This window comes from Numenius arquata, chromosome 17 (assembly GCF_964106895.1).
Source record: "Numenius arquata chromosome 17, bNumArq3.hap1.1, whole genome shotgun sequence".
NCBI lineage: Eukaryota > Metazoa > Chordata > Aves > Charadriiformes > Scolopacidae > Numenius > Numenius arquata.
In genome coordinates, this window is record NC_133592.1 from 7,018,086 (window position 1) to 7,038,157 (window position 20,072).

Sequence of the window (20,072 nt, forward strand, 5' to 3'; positions counted from 1 at the left end):
AACTGCAGGAATTGTTCATCAAATGACTACAAGTAAGACTAATGTGGTTGGAACCTGCTTAGAGGAAGAAAATCAACCAGTGGACAGAAGATGATGCTTTAGAGGTGAAGTTTTTTTCTTTTCCAATCATTCACCCAGCTCCCTGTCTGAGCTTTACAAGCAGCACACACATAAGGGGCACTCTCAGTCCTGATCAACCTGGAGAAGCAAATGGGGGAAAGCACAGAGAGTTCTTCTGTCCATCTCCTCTTCCACTATCTCAAAGGTCCTGACAAAGACACTCACAGAGCTTCTCCAGAGATCAAAGCATGTGCATGACCATTGCAGTGCCTACTGAATCGGGCAGAAGCAAAAATACCATTGTTTTGATCAGAGAGTTTTAAATCCTACAGTAACTACAGTAGAGAGTCCTGCAGGAGGTCCCTCCAGCCGGAGCCTGGAGCTCCTACGGTCCAAGCATCTCTGAGGAGAAGAGGCAGGAGAAGTACTTGGTACAGAGCCGAGTGGCGAGGTGTTGTACCTCGGGGCTGACAAACATCGGAAGCTTGACATGGCCCGGTTTGTACCAAGGTCCCACATTACATCATCATTTGGCCAACCCCATCTGCCCCACAGGCTCACCAGAACCCACATTCACACCCCAGAAACCCTTTTTCTCCCCTAAATTAGTCACGCAAATAGAAACACCATTGAGATTGACAGCTGCTGACCAGAGCGGGGGCTGCCAGGCGGTTTGCATAACACTGTCCGGAGCATGCTCGGCGATGCTGGCTCATTCCTCATCGCAACAATGGAAAAACCCAGAAATCTCGGTGAATAAGCCAGTCTGTGTCCTAAGTCAGCCCTTGGATTTCCTCCCTTTCTTGAGCCTGTCTCGCCTCTGCAAAAGCTCCGCTGGGGCTCTGCAGCCAGCCTCAAGAGCAGAAATCTCAACAAGCTCACAGTTATGTGCTCGGCTCTCAGCTGTTTGCTGCAGCCAGGAACTGGCTGGAAATCAGTTCAAAATGTTCCACTTCCAAACCCCACCCCACAACCCCTGGATCTCTCTCTTCACACTCACAGAAGCAGACGCTGGGGCTTTTAACTGCTTTGCCTTCTCTATTGGGAGAGCAAAGGACATCCCCTGTGGTGTTAACTCACCTCTGCCACTGCTACCCCAAGACAGGAGCCAAGGCAGACCCTAATCCCAGCTCTAGCAGTGATTTCCTTGCTCTGCTACCTCACCATCCCAGGCCTTTCCCTGTCCACAGCTTCATCTCAAGAGCTACAGGCGTTGCCATCCACCTCATCCGAGCTGGGCACGCAGCAGGGCACCACTCTCTGGCATTTCACACCCACCACCCATGCCCCACTGCTTCCCCACAGGCTCTGCCACTGCCCCATTCCTTGCTGGGAGGCAACAGCCATTGCTCCACAGTGCCTCGTGCTGAGAAAAACCCCTCACACAGGTCTCCTGACCGTGACCGGCTCTGGATGTATCAAGCTCCACTGCTCGTAGGAAAGACATGGCAGAAATTGAGATTGTCTTTGCTCTCCCTTTCTCGGCCAACCCCTAAGTGCAGTCTAGGTCTGGAAGTCTCCAAGCAAACTTTTTCATTGCAAGACCGACTACAGTGCTGCAGGCCATTGGCATGACTGTATCGCTCCCATCTTCTCCCATCCCTGCTCAGACAAACTTCTTTGAAATCAGCAAGACAAGACCCCCCAAAACTTTCCTCTGTGATAACAGGACAAGGTGCTTCTCCCCAAACCAGCTGAGGCCAAATACAGCCCAGGAGCCTGCTGAAAGCTTCAGCACGAGGTGGCTGTGGAGCACACCAGTTTGTTTTTCCCCCCAGTGATGAACCCGGGCCCCGCTCGGCTCAGCAGGGACCAGAGAGGTTCCCCACAGAGCAGGTTCTACGTTTGTTCTGCCTGACCATTTGCCTCCCTGTTGCAGAGAGGAAAACTACCTCTGCAGAGCCGCCTCGGCAGCGGGGCCAGGCAGGACCACGGACACTCCGCTGCCTGGTGCCAAGGGGTTAAGCTCACAGTAAGTTCCCAAAGCCAGTTGCTTCCAACTGGCTGCTGCCTGCGGTTTGTGGGAAGGGATTTTGCTTTTTAATAACATTATAAATAGGGCTGTGTTCAGCATGCTGCAAACCCAGTTACTCTCTCTCTCCCACCCATCTCCCTCCTCCTCCTCCTCCTCCTCCTGCTTCTCTTCCCACCACACTAATTCCAGATCTGACCATGAGTCGGTCAGGCTTCTTCCTCGGTGTCCTCAGCCTACTGGCATGTCTTGCCTCCATCGTGCAGGCATGTCCCCCGAGCTGCCACTGCCACGGTGGAGACCTGCAGCACGTCATCTGTGACAATGCAGGGTTGAAGAAGATCCCCAAGGTGCCTGAACAAACGCGGCTTCTCAACCTGCAGAAGAACAACTTCCCCGTCCTGCCGACCAACGGCTTCCGCGACTTGAAAAAGCTGGTGTCCCTGCACCTCCAGAGCTCACGGATCAAGGAGATCTCAACCGGAGCCTTCCGGGGGCTCAAGAGCCTGGTCTACCTCTACCTCACTGACAATCAGATCAGTGTCATAAAGCCAGGAGCCTTCGATGACCTGTCTGATCTCACCTACCTATACCTGGACAAGAACAAGATCCCAGACCTGCCCAAAGGTCTCCTCTCCCCTCTTGTCAACCTCTTCATCCTGCACTTAGGCAGCAATAAAATCCGGGAGCTGAAACCAGGCGTCTTCGATGGGGCTAAAGACCTGCGCTGGCTCTTCCTCTCTGACAACTCCCTCACCAACCTCCTGCCTGGGGCCCTGGAGGACGTAGAAAACCTTGCTGTCCTCCACCTGGACAAGAACCAGCTGAGCAGCTACCCCGTGAATGCAATGAGTAAGCTGAGAGTGCTGGAGGAACTGAAGCTTTCTCATAACCCAATCGAGGTCATCCCTGACAATGCCTTCCAGTCCTTCGGGCGATACCTGCAGACACTCCACCTGGACAACATGAAGCTGAAGAAGGTGAGTCCTTTTCCTTTCCATTTATTCCAGATAAGAAACACAGAGTTTGATTTTCTTTTCCTTTACAAAGCCCTTGGTTTGCTGTCCCTCCCTTGCAGAGGAGAGGGGAGATGTAGCTCTGCAGACAGCAAGACACTGACCAGCTGATAACAGCCCATGGCCCAAAAAAGGGATGAGAGAGAGCACTCCACCCTTCTGTTATTTAATGAAAACCTAAATTATCTGGAGCTGACCAAACTCCCTGGAAAGGCAGTGCATTACCCAACCCCCCTCCCCCGAAGCTGGAGGTGACACCAGTCATTGAGAAAGGCGTTTGGGGTGCTCCAGGACAATTTGCGACCTTCCATCATCCCAGACACAAGGTGTGGGATGAGAAGCCAGTGCCTGCCTCCCTCAAGGGACTGGAGGGCAGTGCCACCTTGCAAAGCTGAACTGCTCTGCCTCCTTCGTTCAGCCCAGGTACCTCTTGTAGGTTGGGAGGGGGAGACTCCTTGGGAGTGGCTATGAAGAGCAGCAATTTCTTACCCACGCCTTGGAGACAGGTAGGCATACGGACCTTCACCTCCCCCCACGCCTTCCAACTTTACACGTTATAAAGAAAGGTTTGTTTATTGATGTTCTCTCAAAAGGAACTCTCGCAGCATCTTACAAAGAGGCCCTGTTCCCACTGGAGAGGAGGAGGGACATTCAGGTATCCCGAGTGGCAAAACAAGCCCCTTCTTCTGCGAGAAAGCATGATGCACAGGCAGGAGCATCACCATCAGGGAATCACTTGCATTAGGACCTCTGCAATGCCAGGCAGTGCAAGAGCAGAAACAAGCAGCGGCATCCTGATGTCCTAGGTGCACCCCACGTGGCTGGAAAGGGAGGATGCTGCAGGTGGAGCAGAGTAGTTTTCCCCAGGATGATGCTTTACCAGGAAGCCCAAAGACAAAGGGCAGGCTTGGACCTTCATGGCAAAGCAACACCCACCACATGTGGGAAGACGCAATGAAAAAGAGAATTTCTTAGCAACAAAGAGCAAATCAGAGGGCTTCACAGGGAGGAGGAGCAGGTCACCTGAAAGCTGCCACGAATAGAGCACACCAGAGCTGTGAAGTTTTCATAGCATCCCAAAATGCTCAAAAACTGGAATTACAGCTTGCCCAGGTGGAGAACAACACTACCCAAAACATTTCAGTAGCACCCAGACAGTATTTGAGCCCTTGTTCTCTCTCAGCATGAACCTCTCCAGGATGGGAGAAAGCAAATTCAGCACTTGGAAACAATCTACTGACTCTAAGCAAGACCTTAGACATGCCGTCACGGCACTTTTGTAGACTCAGTTTCAAGTGCAAGTCAAAAATTACAGCTTAATATTGTACGAGCTGTAAAGACATTAGAGTCCCACATTATATGCTGAAGAAATTAGACTAACCCATGATGGCACTCCAAGGAATAAGTGTCCTTGGATTGGCCAAAAAGCAAAGGTTAACAATTCTAGCCAGCAACAAAGACTTTCTTCTTTTCAGTGATCACCTGTGGACAGGACTTTTAAAGGTTCTTCTGCAGCCAGATGCCTCCTTACCTCCCCAGCAGCCCAGTAAGACACCAGTTTACGGTATCAGCACTAACCGGGGTGGCTTCTGCAGCTTTAGGGCTTGCGTTCTTTTTCAGGAAAACAAAGCTCCCATCCCAGCTCAGAGGTTTCTCTTCAAATCCTCAAAGGCCTCCTATCCGAACAGCCCATACGTGAACTTTGCACTGCTAGGAGACATCTAATCACAGAGGCCTCATGACCTAGGAAATCACTACCAAATGTTTTAAATGTCGCTGGCATCTTGACTGCAGCTCATTCTCCTTCACAAAAACACTGTCCTTAGCTGTTCCCTGCACGGCTGCAAGATTTTAGAGCTGATCAAGCGCAAAAACCCTTCCACACGAAGCTCTCCCAGCCTGTACTGCACTTGAGCAGGAGGAGAGCCCTCGGGCTGCTCTGCATCTCCAGCTCAGAGCTCCCCTTTCCCCACCAGCATCACGGACCCCCACCAGTCACCCGCAGGGCTGTGTCACAGGAGCCAGGACCCACCACATACGTCAACAAGAAACCAGGCAACGCAGATCCTGGAAACTTTGCATACACCCCTATCTACATATTTATTGCAAAATAAATTACAGCAGCAATCCTCCATCTAAATAAGGGAGAAAACACCAATTTTCTTTACAAACGCATGCTCTGGCAGGCAGTGCAGCAGCTGCTACCAGCAGATGCAAACTCTTCTCGTGGGGCTGGGAGAGGAATGAGCAGCTGAGACAGAACACCACTGTCCAAACCAGAACGTGGCCAGGCTACCGCCCCGCTGCACAGCGTGCCAGCATCTCTCTGAGCAGCTCCACTATCAGCACAGTAAAACCTACCAAGGTCAGCTTGGTTTTGGACCACAGAGGCCAGCACCGCTGACTGTCCAACAGCTACAGTATGCTGGGAGTCTCCTAGCTAAGCTCTAATCCTATCCAACATTGCTTAATTTGGAAGATGACAAAAGTTCAGAGCTTAAAATAGCACATATCCTCTGTCACGCTTTTCAGATTAGAGAGCTTGAATACACACTGATGGTCCCGTCTGAAGTGCAAGCTTCTCCCATTCAAAAATGGGAGTACAGGTCCTTGAGTAGGGGGTTCTGGTAGACCTAGTAAGTCTCTTCTCCACCCTTTAAATAAAGCTTTCCCCTGCTTTGAGAAGGGGGAGAAACAGTTCTTCATAGTCAAGAGGAGCTTTCTGCTTTATCAGTGAACCCCTCTCCAATTCATCACCCCCAAGAAAGTCTGTGTTGAGGGGTTTGCTTTGAAGAAGAAACTTTCCAACCTGAGTAACTGTGGGCTGAGGAAACCCAGAGATGAGACCTCAGGGAAGAGAGGAGGGGGCTGCAGAGCTGGGTCTACAGCACCTCTCCTCTCTTTGGCAGCTTTTAAGGGAGGTCCTTCCTTAAAGCCTGCCTGTTAAGAGACAAATCGGGCAGCATCCCTTGCAAGCAACCCACTGGAAATGAGAAAAAAAACGGAGGAGTTTGAGGTACTGGAAACCTGCCTCTATTTCTATACTGCTCAGATGCCAAGTGTAACTTTCCACTCAGAGCCCCCGGGCACTGCCAAAGTCTACAGCCTCTTCAGACGCCACAAACACTCCCTCCTTCAGCCATTCCAGGACAGGCAAGGCAACAGGAGCTGGGAGGATTTCCAGCCTTGGAAAGGAATACACCCAGAAAATATCTTCATTTAGAATGGAGAAGTATGGCTCAAAAATAAAGGGGTCTGCCAGACTTGACTTTATTTAGGGATGTGGCTGCATAGACAATCCCACATGGATTTGGGACATAGCTCTCTTCAAGCAGGAAACACCATCACCCATGAGCCCACCATCCTGATACCTCTCTGAGGCATCCAGGGCTTCCACCAAGGCAGGACCCCCTGCCACCACTCCTTCTCTTGCTCCCTCCGTGCTTACACCACTTAAAGTCTCAAACAGAGGCACTCAGGTTTTGGACTCCCCTTCCCTAACTCAGTGTTCCTACCATAAACCTTTGTCCTTCAGTTTGCAGATAATGCATTTGCCAGCGTGACTGGGCTGAAGACCGCTCACCTGGAGAACAACCGGCTCACCCAGCTTCCCCGCAACTTCCCCTTCGACAAAATGGAGACTCTGACGCTCTCCCGAAACGCCTGGCACTGCAACTGCCAGCTAGCACATCTGCGCAAGTATGGCACCACGCACCCCTTCCCTCCCCGCGTTCCCTGGGGTCTCCTTGGGGGTCCCCTGAGGGAGGTGTCCCCCCCGCAAGCTGTGCCAGGCTGTTGAAGGCTGCACGGATGCTCAGCACCTCTCTCCTCAGCGTGCCCTCTCCCTTCACGGTATGAGTGCTGTCCACAATGGTTCATACCTCTTGTAAACTCTTCATCTTCCTTCTCCCCGTGCCCCAGGTGGCTGAAGGGCAATCGCACCCGTGCTGAGGAGACCTGCTCCACACCCATGCAGTACCGGGGACAGTCCATCAGAGACACCCCAGCGCTCCGCACCTGCAAGCTCCCCACCAAGAGGTCCAAGAAGGGAAGCCGCCATTAAACACGTAAGGTGGTTCACTTTTATTCAGACCTACAGCAAACCCTGATGCCACCAATGTTATGGGGACTTTATCTCTGACTTCAGTGACACTAGGGTTGGCTCAAAACAGCTCATCCATTCACCCACCAATGCCTCTGCTCAGAGCTGCTCCATCTTCTGACAGTACCGGGCTGTATGGTCTCCCAGAGCAGAGAATCTGCCTGGAGCAACAGGGATGGAGCCAACCCTGTAAAACAAAATTGGGGCTAAAGACAGGCCTGGGGCAGCAAGTAAGGGTAAAACATGTAATTAAGTGTCAAAACAAGGGTGGATTTAGCCCACTCTTACCCAGAGCTGGGATCACACACACTTCACTTTTCTAACCGATTGGAGATGCCTTTTGCCCTAGTAAAGGTCCCTCTGAGTCTGGTTTGAAATGCAGGGCAGGACATGGCTGGGAAATCTGGCCTCAGGCTGCCCAGCCCATATGAAAACAGGGGTGTTTCATAAGGAGCAGTTCTTGGTCCAGCACCTGCCTTTCAGCACTGCAATTCCCATCCAAGACACTCGGGTATTTAAAAACAAAGGCTGATGCCTTCAAATGAGTGTCCCAGAAGAGGAAGGTTCGAGACAGCAAATATTCTTTGAATAAAGCGTCCTGGGCCAGAAGGTGATTCAGAGACAGGGCTGACTTCCCCTTCAGCAATGAACTTGCTGACATCTACCAATCCAAACACCAACTGTGAAAACCTATCACACAAACACCTTCCACAACTGGAAACTACCAAGAGTATTAAGTTCAGCGCAGAGAGTAGCAAAAAAGCCACAACTGTCATCACTCCATCCCAAGAATTTTACTTTTCCCCATCCCAGAAATAGGTCTGGAGCTTGTATGGATTCCAAAGGACTTTGGATGAGCCTGCAAGTTTGTAAGCTCTTGGGAAAGGGATCTTTGCTTATTCGTTAAGTAAAGTGCAGTGACCCCTCACTGCACTGTATGAACAAGGGTTGTCACTGAGCCCTTTCATAACAGAAAGGACAAGGCATAGCCCAGCTATGGCCATTTGGTCACTAAGGATATGCATAACAGGATGGAGAAAGTAAATTTATGACCAAAACGTCAGGGATGATGCCAGCTGCTCTGCGCCTTCCTAAAGTGGTTATTTCTCCTGCAGTGCCAGAGGTTTTATGGATTAGAGATGGAAATACCAGTCGTTCCATATAGGGCGGGTAAAGTTCCACTCTAAGGACGGAAAAACTTCAGTTTTCTAAACCACAATACTTAAATGTACTTTATTTACAGGTCTGGCCCTTCTTAACCTTCTTCTCTCCCTGTCTGAACTCAATTCCAGTTCACTCCTGATGAGAGTAAGAAAACCACGACAATAATACCTGTTTTTTCTCTACCACCTTCCCTCCAGCTCTCAAACAGGTCTACAAGTGTTAATGAAATAGAAAACTACTTATTCCAGTCTTGCAGAAGACAAAGCTCGGTATCTTCAGGGGCTAGAGTCAAAATGCAGGCACACAAACCCACTCCAGTGTGGTCAACATGATTTTAAGGAATGGGAAGTACCTCTGACTTCATCGTGCACCTCTTGAGACTCAGGCAGCTCTCAGATGTCAGCTATTGCGGGGGGGGGTCTGTATTTCAGGGATGACCAGTGACTTGGGTCACTGACCACATTTCAGATGAAAAGCTGCTTGGCAGTTTCTAAAAATCTACCTGCCCTGGATTTCCAGAACGAGGGCACTAAAATAATTCACTGCTCTTGAAAATTTCACTCTTGAGTTTCTTCCCTTACGCTCACTGCCCAGAAGTGCTTTGGGTAAGACACTCGAAAGTCACATAGTGAGTTGGCCGAAGAGGTCAGAGACAGGACTAATCCATCTCCTCTGCTGTGGGAACTCATAACGGCTACTTAAGTCCTAACTCTTCACCTTCAAGCATGGGTTGCATTCACTCGTAAAAGTAAACAGAGAAATGCTGGAAGTTTACTGATCTGCTTGAAAAATCCCATTAAACACGTGGCCTTCTCTCTTTTTTTTTTTTTCCCCTAGCAGGCTCCAGTATGGCCTGTCCTGGTGACTGGTCACTTCAACCATCAGAAAACTACTGACTTCTGAGTCCTTCCTTAAGCTTCTCCTATCTGTCAGGAAACATTTCTGATATATCTGAACACCTACAGCCTCCTCCGAATCCCCGCTTCTCTGCTGATCGCAGGATGGAATCCACCTTTTCAATCTTTCCCGACATCTATATATTTTAAAAGAGGCATTTTTAAAAAATAAACTATGCATGACCATACTAAAACAAGCTAACCTAGATCCTGCCGGTAAAACACAGTCATCTTTCCTAGAGGCAACATAACCCCCGTCCCCGATCAACCAGTTGGTCACTGTCTCTTCCCTTCCAGTGGAGTGGAAACAAGCGGGAAGGTCGAAGCATCCCTCCCCCAACTGCTTGATCAGGAAAATTTGTCTCCACCCATGCAAAGAGACTCCTCTGCCTTCCCACGGAGGGGATCCCTGCAGGCCAGGGCTGAGGGGAATATAGGTGAAGCAATGACCAAGAACCAGTGGCCCCAAGACCGAGCTGCCCTTTCATGCCAAAAGGCAGCAATCTCTCTAGGCTGACCAGAAATCCTTGAAGGGAAGCAGTACTGGGAAACCCCAAAACTGGACCCATCTGAAGACTGGATTCCCTCCCACGCTGCTGGGTCTACCACGATGCATGTACGTTGGAGAGGAGAAGGTGTGCACCATGCAGCCTGGCATGGGCACCCCTCCTCTTCCCTCTGCCCGTACTCCAGAGGATCTAGCAGGACACCAGGATGACTGTGGTTTATTGTCACAGCTATTACAATACCACAGTTGCAACTTAACTGTGTTTTTTAATCCTAAAGAGTTATATAAATATATGTATATTTATTCCTCTGTAACTGAGTGTAAATGACCTTTAAGAGGATGAAAACTCCTCTGTCTCCTATATAGAAATCAAATTGTATATTTTCTTATGTACATCTTCTGTATAAAGCTCTTGCTGCAAAGATGAATTCAACAAGTCTCCCTGTGTCTGTCTGAGGGCTGGGGGATCAGGAGTAACATGAGATCGGTGGTACAAATATAGACTTAATCCTCTTTAACCTATGGGCAGAGCAACTGTTTGGGAGGGTTTTATTATTTCTCTCTCTACAAAGCAGGAACATGTGACACCTAATGCATCCTGGGCACTTGTAGTAATGTCTGAAAATATTTTGCAAGGCCAAATTCAAGTCTACTATAAAAATAGGTAGCTGTCACCTGACAGAGTCTGGGCAACGGCACCAGAGCTGTCCCTGCTGTTTTCAGCTCAGCATTAAGAGCATCACATCCAGGAAAAAACCCTGGCCGCCTCTGAGACGGCTCCAGGACAGACGCCCTGGACTCCCCTGGTCCACAGCAGAGCACATAGTCGTCCCCGTAAAACCCTGGTGGTGGTGCAGTCCGGGTCTGCCAACAATAACATGGCTAATCTGGCTCCCAGCCCCACGTGTTTATCCATCACAACGGTCTGCTTCCTCAGCATTTGCAAGCAGTGTGGCACCAAAGTTATTTCCTTTAAAGTAAAACAAAACTTGCTTACAAAACATGTCACCTGAAGTGCCACTGACCCCCCTCGCTGGTGGTCTGTCCCCCTCCACATGCAGGACATGCTGATGCTCTTGCACGGACCAAGGGTGCAGGGACATGCGATGGAGCAGCAGCACACGTGGTCCAACACGTGCTGCGCTTCTGGCAACACAATGCCTGGTGCTGCACGGGAGGATGGTGCTGTGCCCACCTTCAGACTCAAACACGTAGCATGCAACAAGGCTTTATATCCACATGCAGTCCAGGATGGTGAAAGAAACCCAACAGCTCCGCAGCAAGATGATCACGTGCATCCACCCACACTGATACAAACCAGCAACGCCTCTTCCATAATCATTCATCCTTGCAGCATGTACAACAGAAGGGTTTAGAAAAGCTTTGAAATGTGCCAGCAGAAATTCAGTTTATGACACCGAATGCAACACCTTCTCTTCTTACAAAGCTTCCTCCTCAGACACCCCACCAGCAACCAGGCAGAATCCCCCTTCTTCCTCCCAGCCCCTCTACACCTTCCCTCCTCAGCCTGGCCTCATACCCGTGGTCCCATCATACCTGATCCCAGCAGCTCCGGCACCGCTGCGGTGCAGAGATACCCAAACTCAGGAACTCACCACCACAAACACCGCTTGAAGCTCTAGTGACAGCAAACATGACTCACCACAATCTCCGGCATGTGCATCTTGGTCATAACTAACTTCATGATCTCAGGTGGAACAGGAGAACCTGCAATGACTCCTGGAAGAAAGAGAAAAAGATGACTGTCTTGGAAACCATTTATTTTTTCCCAGGAACAGTTCCTCAGAAGGTTCTGCACTCCCAGATTTAAACGCTGGCAAGACCTTTGGGATACACCGGTTCCTGTCAAAATACTTTCTATTTTTATGGATATAAGTCCTAGTTATTCTAGAAGCAAAGGCTGCAGTAAGGCCAGTTTGCCTGAATGAATTAAGGGTTGGCAGAGTTCACTCGTTAGGAAAATAAACTCTATAACAGAAATGCAGTCCAAGCTGCAGTTCCCCAAGAGGAAAGATTCAGAGCAGAAAGAGGCACAGATTTTTAGCAGGACAAACACTCCCATCGATCATCACCACCATAAAACCAAAAACCTTTCCTGCTGCCTTGCACAGATCACCCCTTTTGGGAGAGGACAGATCACATTTTCACCTGTCCCATCCTAGGATGACAGAGCAAAAAAGCAGGCTAATATATAGGCTTTGCTGGGGAACAAGATGGGACAGGATCATTTTTCACATAGCAGAGATGATTAGGTAATCTGCTTAAACGTTTCATTATGCTCCCGCACAGTCTGCTCTCTGTGCTGTTATTGCCTCAAAAGGGCTAGTGGTCTCCCCGTTTGGGCTCAGCTATTTCCGAGGCTGTCTGCAACAAGAGAGAAAGCTTCAGCACATGTTATCACACCCTCTCCAGTGTTTAGATGAATGACTTCAAAACCAGGCAGGAAACTTTAGGTCTGAGACATTGCAGCTCTGCTTTAGGGACTGCACCAGCCTAAACCACGCAAAGTATCTGCTGCCACACGGTGGTGGCTGGTGAGACCAGAGTCAAGCAAAACCAGGCTTCCAGGCTCCCCCGGCTAGCAGATAACAATGAAAGGTCCTTCCCCAATCTGCTTCGAGATGAAAGAAATTTTAAAAATGCGTAATTCTTGAAGGAAAGCCTGAGGAAAAGAAATTTAGCATCAAATTAACAGTGAAACACAAGGCTCGTACAACAAAACTCTTCCCTCCAGAAGAGCGATTTGCTTGCAAAGCTTAATACAGCCTCCCAGCAGGGAACCAGTAATATCCAGTTTCTCAGAATTTTTCTATTTGAGCTGTCAGACTTACCTCCTCGGAGGCTTGACAGGTCATAGGAGTCAAAGTCTGGCTGGGAGAGCATGTCTATAAACATGGTTGGCGTGCCGTGTAGAAAGGAACATCTTCAGGAAGGGGACAGAAAAGGAAAAGCTGCAGAGCTGGAGCCAGAGGCAGCCCCAGCTCAGCACCCCATCCTGTTCTCTCCTGTCCCGTCCTGTCCCATCCCATCCGATCGTGCCTGGGGCCATGGAGCAGCAGCACGTAGGCAGGTACAGCAAACGTGCTCTTCATCCATGCACATATACAAAATAAATATAAATATATATGTGTGTGTGTATTCTGTACACACAGTGATAGCTCTTTTGTTTTACAAGCTACACGTGAAGAACAAGCTGGAAATGCAACCTTGTCAGCTTTAAAGCTGGACTTGGAGAAGGAGGGCGGGTGGTTAAGTGTAAAAACACATAGCAAGCAAAGGCACCACCGCACTTTCCATCCAAAGCCCTACAGGGATCTGATCCCTTATTCTGGGGAGACCAAAGGGTGAAAAACTCCCAAGTGCAGTTGAAGAGGCAGTATTTAGGCTCCTGAAGTGCCTGGGCAAGTATGTGCACCAGCAAACCTGCCTCTCCCATCGGGGGAAGGAGGGCTTGGGCAATGGCCTGGCAGGCGAGATGAGGAAAGAAAGCATCTCCTGAAGGCAAAGAACTCCTCTACAGCAAGACACAAACACTCACTTCTCTTGAGACACTGCCTCCAGAGTGGCCTTCCCCTCAAAACTCGGCGATGAGAAGATGCAGGAGGACCCGTGCAGAGCCATCACCATGCAGCCTCCTACCGACGCCAGGCAATGATAGAGGGGTGCGGGGATGCCAAGGCGATAGTCCTGGGATCGAGCCAAAGACAACAGTGAGGAGAGCAGATCTTCCAGGCTGTGACTGTTGAAGAGCAAAGATCTGAACAGAGGAATTTTCCCTGAACCACTGAGAACTTGCTGGAAATCTGACGCTCATCTGTGTTCCCATGCAGTGGGAACACAATGTTGACACTTCCTGCCTTTAGTGAAAATCAATTTGGGAATTTTTTAGTGCCAAAATTTCATTCTGTAATTTTGCAGTGTCTTTTCTTTGCTGGATTTTTTGGTCCAGCATTGCTCACATGCTATTTTATGATATGCCAGAAGAGTGGTAGTGCTATGACAAGCATGAAATATGCAGGACTTAGCACATGCTATTAATTTCATTTTGTTTTTAAAAACACCAAAGGCTCTGAAGACTGATTTGAAACAACCCATCTTTTTTCTGGATCAAAGCTGTTGTATTAGAAATAACTACTTCAGAACTTCAAAAGAAAATATTTGCCTTTAACCATTTTTAAAAAAAACTACAAATAGAAAGGTCCCATCCTGATAAGAGTTATGAGACTGTATACATGACATAAAGTCATGTAAAACAAATTAAAATCTCATTCAACATAATTCAAAGCTAACATCCAGAGTCTTACGATTATTTGAAACGAGTATTCACCAAAATGAAAAGTGACTAATTTCACGGGTTTTCCCCTCACAGAAAGATATCTTCTCTTTTTTTTTTTTTTCCAAAAAAAACTTCACATGAAACTAAAATGAAACAGCAATGGAACTCCATGGAAATTAAAAAAGTTATGCGTGAGTATCCCTCAGTATCATTTGCGGGATATCAATATCAAACACCCTGCCCTTCTGCTGAGCAAGCACCAATGCTCTCCACAGCCGTGGTCTCTCTGTGGTAGTGGAGACCACCCTAAACTGTGTTCCCACCAAGACCCACCTGCTTGGTGATCCCCAGCCTCATACCAATCAGATTGGCATTATTCACAATGTTCCTGTGGGAGAGGGTGGCTCCTTTGGGGCTTCCCGTTGTCCCCTGAAAAAAACAGGGCATTATGCAATGATGCCACCTTTTCCGAGGATGAGCTACGTGTGCTCTCAGGGGTGATTTTGCACTTCCTTCTCCATTCAGACCTGTGAGACTTCATTTTCTTCTTTAACAGCATCTTAATCCTAAACCAACCAAAAAAAAAGGTCCAACTTCAGTTGGACACTTTCTCGTCTCCATCAGCCCTTGAGAAAGGGCTGAGCAGCAAGAATGGAAGCAGCAAGGGGAAATGCTAGAACATTTCCTCCATCCTACAGCAGAAGATGGAACCAGGGCTTGGTCTCAGAGGGCAGAAGGCAAAGGAAAGGGGATCACATAAATCTCTCCCTGTGTCCCCAGTGAGGAACCCAACCACGAGGTATGGAGCAAGCAGAAACACCTACTGAAGTGAACTGAATGTTGATGGGCTCATTGCAGGAGAGGGTCCGCTGCACATCTCTTAACTGCTTCATATGGCTGCTGTCCCCAGCCTGCATCACTTCATCCATGTGGAAGGTGCCAGGCAGCTTGGAGTCTACCGTGATGACAACAGATAAGTCAGGTAGCCTGGTGGAAAGAAAAATACCATCAGCAATAATGGAGCAAGGAGAAAACTGCCTGGACAGGCGTACACTGCTCAGGGCAAACCTCCAGGCCAGCCTAACCGGTTCTCTTCAGGTGAGACCCTGTGCAGGTCCTTCTTCTGCTGGAGCCTGCATTGTGCAGCTGAGAGGACACAAGGCAGGACACAGCTGTGAGGTCAGTGCAAAGGCACCAGATGTTCCTAACTCACCTTTTGCTCTTTATTCCCCCTGGACTGGACTTTTCTATCTCGGGACATGACTGCTTTAGAATATCATAGTATTTCTGGGTTTTAAATTGAGTGGGAAACACCAGTGCCTTACAGCCAACCTGCAAAGGGAGACAGAAACTCATGAGAAGTCACATTGGGTTGATGTTCAGGACATGATAAAGAGCAGTCCCCACTGACACAGGAATGTGCACAGCCCTGTGACCCCACACAGCGAGTGTTAGCCATTAACACCGCACTGGGATTTTCTCCATGGCTTGTTTCTGTAAGCACATGATACAATGAGCTCTCTCCAGACTAAACCTGGAGATTTTTAACTCTTCCTAGTAAGAGCCACAGTGTGCAGCAGTTTAAAGATTCACTGAAGAGCATGACATAGGTCTTTGCACAGAGAGGGTGCAGCAGCCACAGTCCTGGGGCTGGGGACATGCCTCCAGCAGGGAGATTCACCCAGGGCAAATGCAAACCGAGCCATTACAACTGCGCACTAATAAACCCCTGCCAGAGCAGGGCAGGATGCTGTTACTGCACACTCAGCACCTCCAGACCTGATCCAGGTGTGCAGACAGGGCTTCACTCCTCCCCAGTGTTCGGTTTGGGATGGGCTGGTTGGTTTTTGCTGGGCAAAAGAGCAGAGCTGCAGCCTGAGGCTCCCTCTCCTCCCAGGACCAACACTCCTCATTGTGAGCACAAGGCAAACGACTGATTCTTCCGATTAGGATTCACAATGCTCACAAAAAGCCCAGTCCCAAAATACGAAAAAAAATTAATTCATTTGAGTTGATCTGAAATGAGGATGTTTGAGGAACTCTGGAAAAACAAGAAAGCCTACAGACTGCTTCTCAGATCAAGCCAAGGTTTCGTTGTGGGATTTTTTTAAGGTGTGCCATTTCATAAGACTTTTCCACCCTCTTTTAAAGTGTTAGCTATTTTGAAAATTAAAACATTTTTCATTCAACCTTTACATAACCCTGAAACAAAGTTCTTTATTTACTCCAAGAATTTCTATTTCTTTTTCAGCCAAGGAGATTTGCTGAATTTGACCCAGATTTGCAAACTACTTTCATCTTCCAAAAAATGCATTCTTGTCAAATAAACTATTTACATAAATGATTTACTCGGCTGTTCTCATTATTTTCCCAAGGTCCATGAAATAAGGACACCAAGGCTATGCCAATAAATTATTTGTAAGGACCCCCTGGGGTTTGTCAGAAAGGAAGACAAACATTTGCTCTATTTTCTGGAACAGCCTGCCCAGAACCCAGGGGACTGAGTCAGTTCCGGGATGTTTTGGGTCTTTGTAACTTTTTACTATTCCTTAAAACTACTATCCCGGTTGAACTAGCTTTGCAAAACAGACACTAGGGGGATACTGGATGAGGTAAGAGTCTCTAGTTGGGCATCTCCCACTAGGTCTCAGCCTGAACGGCAGCAGACCCTTCTTCAGAGGGCCTGTCACGTAAGCGCTGACATCAGTTTGCTTTATTAAAGCCCTGGAAATACAGAAGGAATCAGAAGAATGGTTATTCAGAGTGTATTTCTGTATATACCAAAAGAAGGGAAAGAAGGGGACTGCACAGGCTGACAGGATCCAACAGACAAAGCCCTGAAGTTTTCAGGGGTTTTGTTGTGCAAATGAACAAACACAAACAAATAATTAGGGAGGTGAGGGACAGCAGAGATCCCAGTGCCAAAGGTACAGGGGAAAGCTGTGAACACTAGCACACCTGGGAGGGCAAGACAGGAGCAATCCCCAATGGAGCTGTTTTTACCCACATGACACTCCAGATTTATGCTGGAGGAGAAAAATCAGAGCAGAATCTGACACACAGAGATGGAAAGGAAAACAAAAGTCAGGTCTCACTGAGAAAAAGAGGAAAGTACTTCCATTTACATTTTCCCCTGGTGAGAGAAGCAGGAGGACATCCAGACTGGAAGAGACGAGCTTCATCACAAGCACTGTGTTCAACCCTAACGCATGAAAACAGGAGTGTCACCAGTGAGACCACCGTAAGAGGATTAAATGAAGGATGAAATGAAATAGGAACTCAGACTGCTACTGATGCAAGACAAAAGTCTCTGCTGCTAGAAATTATCCACTTCTTTCTAAGTAAAGCCAGAACTTGGATGGTGCAGGGAAGACCCAGACGTAGTTCCAGCTCTTCTAATATCAGGCTTTGATTTAAAGCTGAACACACCACAGATGAGCAAGTTAGCTGCTTCATCCTAGGATTAATTTCTAGTCATCAAATGTTTAGTGGCCTGGCTTCCTCATTACTGGAACTAAGGAGCCAGAACAGTTTAAACTCTGCAAAACTTTGCAAACTCAAACCCAGACAGGTATACGAAAGTAGCCAAGGCAGCCATAATCAGACAGAAGAAAGACATCAAGCATTGGCAATAGCTAGGACTTAAACTGGGTTAAACCCAAGGCCAGTAAGGTCTAGGACACAGGAGAAATCAAGCTACCAAGTAGGATGGTCCTTTCTGAGCCTTTCTACTTTCAAGCTTAAAATCCCAGATGGTGATTTCTGCCCCAAGTGGGAAGCAGGCAGGATGGCACCGAGTCAGGCAGGACAGCCGACAGCCTGGGCAGGCTGGAGTGTGGGAAAGTCAGAACTGATTTAAGACAGATGTTGCCTCTAGAGATCGCAGCCACACTCTGTTACGACAAAGTCTCTGCTGTCCTGGCTGACAGCTACTTGGGTAGAACAGTCCCTGGGTCATGTATTTAGTCTTGCCTTTTTTTTCCAATATGGTTGTTATTGGTGTCATATTGGCCGTACATGGTTGTTAGCAGAGAGGGAGAGGGATGAGAAGGATGCAGAAGTCTCCATCAAACAGACAGGGTGGCAGCCACAGGGAGCAGCCACAAAGGTGACCACTGAACTGCAATTCATCCCCTTGGTCACTGCGGGGTGGTGTTCCCTTTACACGGCCACCACCAGCCCTGCTCTCTGGCCAGCTCTCCCCAATAGGCCCAAGTGCTTAACCAGAAGCTCATCTGTACTATGTCCCCACTACCCCCTTTAACAGACGTCTGCTTGTAGGTGCTCTCATAACGAATCAATTAGCATTACCAGCAAGTGCCATACAAACCTTCCTGATGACAAACTCCAGCTCAAGGGCCTGGTAGGCTGGATTCACAGATACCTTAAGAGGGAGAAACAAGAAGGTTGATTAAAGTTACCTTTGCCTTAAAAATCCTCTCCCCTAACACATATTTCAACAGAAAAGTTCTCCCAGGGACAAGTCACACTCAAAGCCTCTCCTCCTCTCCAACATGCAGAACTAATAGTGCCCCACTACAGGGATTTCACATTCTCCACAAAAATTAGTGGAATCCTGCGTTTCCACAAAAGAAAACAATCATAAAAGAGATTTATGTGAGGTCAGATAGTCAAAACAGAGTTTCAGGAACCAAAACCAGACCTCCTGTCTCCCAGGCAGACATTCAATACACTGAAGACTCAAAACTCAAGAGCAAGTAGAGTTTCTTAACAGACAACCAGCTTTCTCCTGCCCAACTCTCCACAGAAGTATTGTCCACCAGAGCCGAGTTCACCATCAGGTTCACACCGAGCCATGCTCTCCCACCCTGTTACTGTGTCTTAGCAGACACCAGGATGAACCATGATGAAGAAAACAGACCAGAAGGTACAGCGCTGTCCTTACCACAGTGCACTGTCTAAATAAAACGTGTTTTTGTGAATGTGCCAGGTCATACTATAAAATGAACATTGACTTGGGGAGATATGCAACTTGGACTAGATTTTTAGGTGAAAATTTGCACCATGAAGAAATACAGGTCCTGTTTAGCAAGGCTGTAAATAACTGGTAACTTTAGGACAGCAGTATGTTACATAAGAATGGTCCTATAGGCAAAGGCATGTCTCCATCTATCATCGGCTGCTACAAGCTAGTTCACAGCAGTCCACCTCTTGCTGCTCCTTCCTCTGCAGTCTGCTTTCCTACATAGCAGAGGACAAAGACACAGAGGGCTGCACAGACCTTGTTTAAATACTGGATTCAGTTATAGCCAACATGCCAGGCAAGAGCATGGACAAAAGAGACAACAAACTTCACCCTCCAGTACTCTTCTATCACTTCTTTGTCTTAATTTCCTTTCCCAACAGACTGCTAAAAACCCAGGCACAGCAAACTCCTTACCAGGATGATTCCTGCCTGGGCAGTTGCAAACTGCATGAGAACCCACTCGTATTTATTGGGACCCCACATTCCCAGCCGGTCACCCTTCCTCAGGCCAAGAGCTAGAAGCCCAGCAGCTGCCCGGTCCACCTGTAAAATACCAGACAAAAGCCTGAGGATCACACACAGGATGCAGAGGGGGGATTATCTGTCTCCAGGTACTGCTTTCTTGGGGGAAAGCATCATCTTCGCAATTGAAATCGGACAGAAAGTACCTCTGCTGCAGTCAGCGGCATCTTCTGAGCCACAGAGCACAGACCAGTCCCTGCTTAGCAGGTTGACTGAAAGCAGAAAAATAACAAGCGTGGAACAATACAACAAAGCAGGAAGGAAACCAAAATAGGCAATGATGTAAAAATAGTTGTAAATTAATTCTTGCCCAAAGACTAAGCATCTAGCTCCTCATCAACTCAAGACTAAGCCTTACCCATATGCTGGGTCCTTCTACACCATTGGATCTGCCTCTGTTCTGGCATATAATTTACTTCGAGAAGGACTCGGATAAAGGAAACTGTATCAAGTGATTTTCAACCAGTCTGGGGTTCCTATCCTCATTAACTTGAATTCAGCCACTATATAGATTCATAGATTCATAGATTGGTCCAGGCCGGAAGGGA

The 20,072-nt window shown here is 48.2% G+C and overlaps 2 protein-coding genes across 2 annotated transcripts in view; one reads left to right on the forward strand and one right to left on the reverse strand.

Annotated features, from left to right (window-relative positions):
• The window catches only part of ACSF2 (acyl-CoA synthetase family member 2), a 37,576-nt gene that overhangs the window by 10,064 nt on the left and 7,440 nt on the right, over nucleotides 1-20,072 (reverse strand). Inside the window, exons 3-10 of the mRNA XM_074159950.1 lie at nucleotides 19,417-19,545; nucleotides 18,346-18,399; nucleotides 15,229-15,347; nucleotides 14,840-15,002; nucleotides 14,349-14,444; nucleotides 13,278-13,426; nucleotides 12,571-12,662; nucleotides 11,382-11,458 (exon numbers count right to left, since the gene is read on the reverse strand). Of these exons, the coding sequence (XP_074016051.1) occupies nucleotides 11,382-11,458; nucleotides 12,571-12,662; nucleotides 13,278-13,426; nucleotides 14,349-14,444; nucleotides 14,840-15,002; nucleotides 15,229-15,347; nucleotides 18,346-18,399; nucleotides 19,417-19,545 (879 nt within the window). The remainder of the gene's footprint in view (nucleotides 1-11,381; nucleotides 11,459-12,570; nucleotides 12,663-13,277; nucleotides 13,427-14,348; nucleotides 14,445-14,839; nucleotides 15,003-15,228; nucleotides 15,348-18,345; nucleotides 18,400-19,416; nucleotides 19,546-20,072) is intronic.
• Nucleotides 2,233-10,149, forward strand: CHAD (chondroadherin). Its single transcript, XM_074159951.1, has 4 exons — nucleotides 2,233-3,012; nucleotides 6,584-6,747; nucleotides 6,970-7,115; nucleotides 9,155-10,149. Exons 1-3 carry the CDS (start codon nucleotides 2,233-2,235, stop codon nucleotides 7,109-7,111), a joined length of 1,086 nt encoding a protein of 361 aa, XP_074016052.1. The 3' UTR covers nucleotides 7,112-7,115; nucleotides 9,155-10,149.

Excerpts from the sequence above, each read along its gene's own strand:
- CHAD (XM_074159951.1), top strand. The coding sequence starts at position 2,233 with ATGAGTCGGTCAGGCTTCTTCCTCGGTGTCCTCAGCCTACTGGCATGT. Across the intron at positions 3,013-6,583 it reads ACAACATGAAGCTGAAGAAG|TTTGCAGATAATGCATTTGC; the intron begins GTGAGTCCTTTT and ends TTTGTCCTTCAG. Across the intron at positions 6,748-6,969 it reads CAGCTAGCACATCTGCGCAA|GTGGCTGAAGGGCAATCGCA; the intron begins GTATGGCACCAC and ends CCCGTGCCCCAG.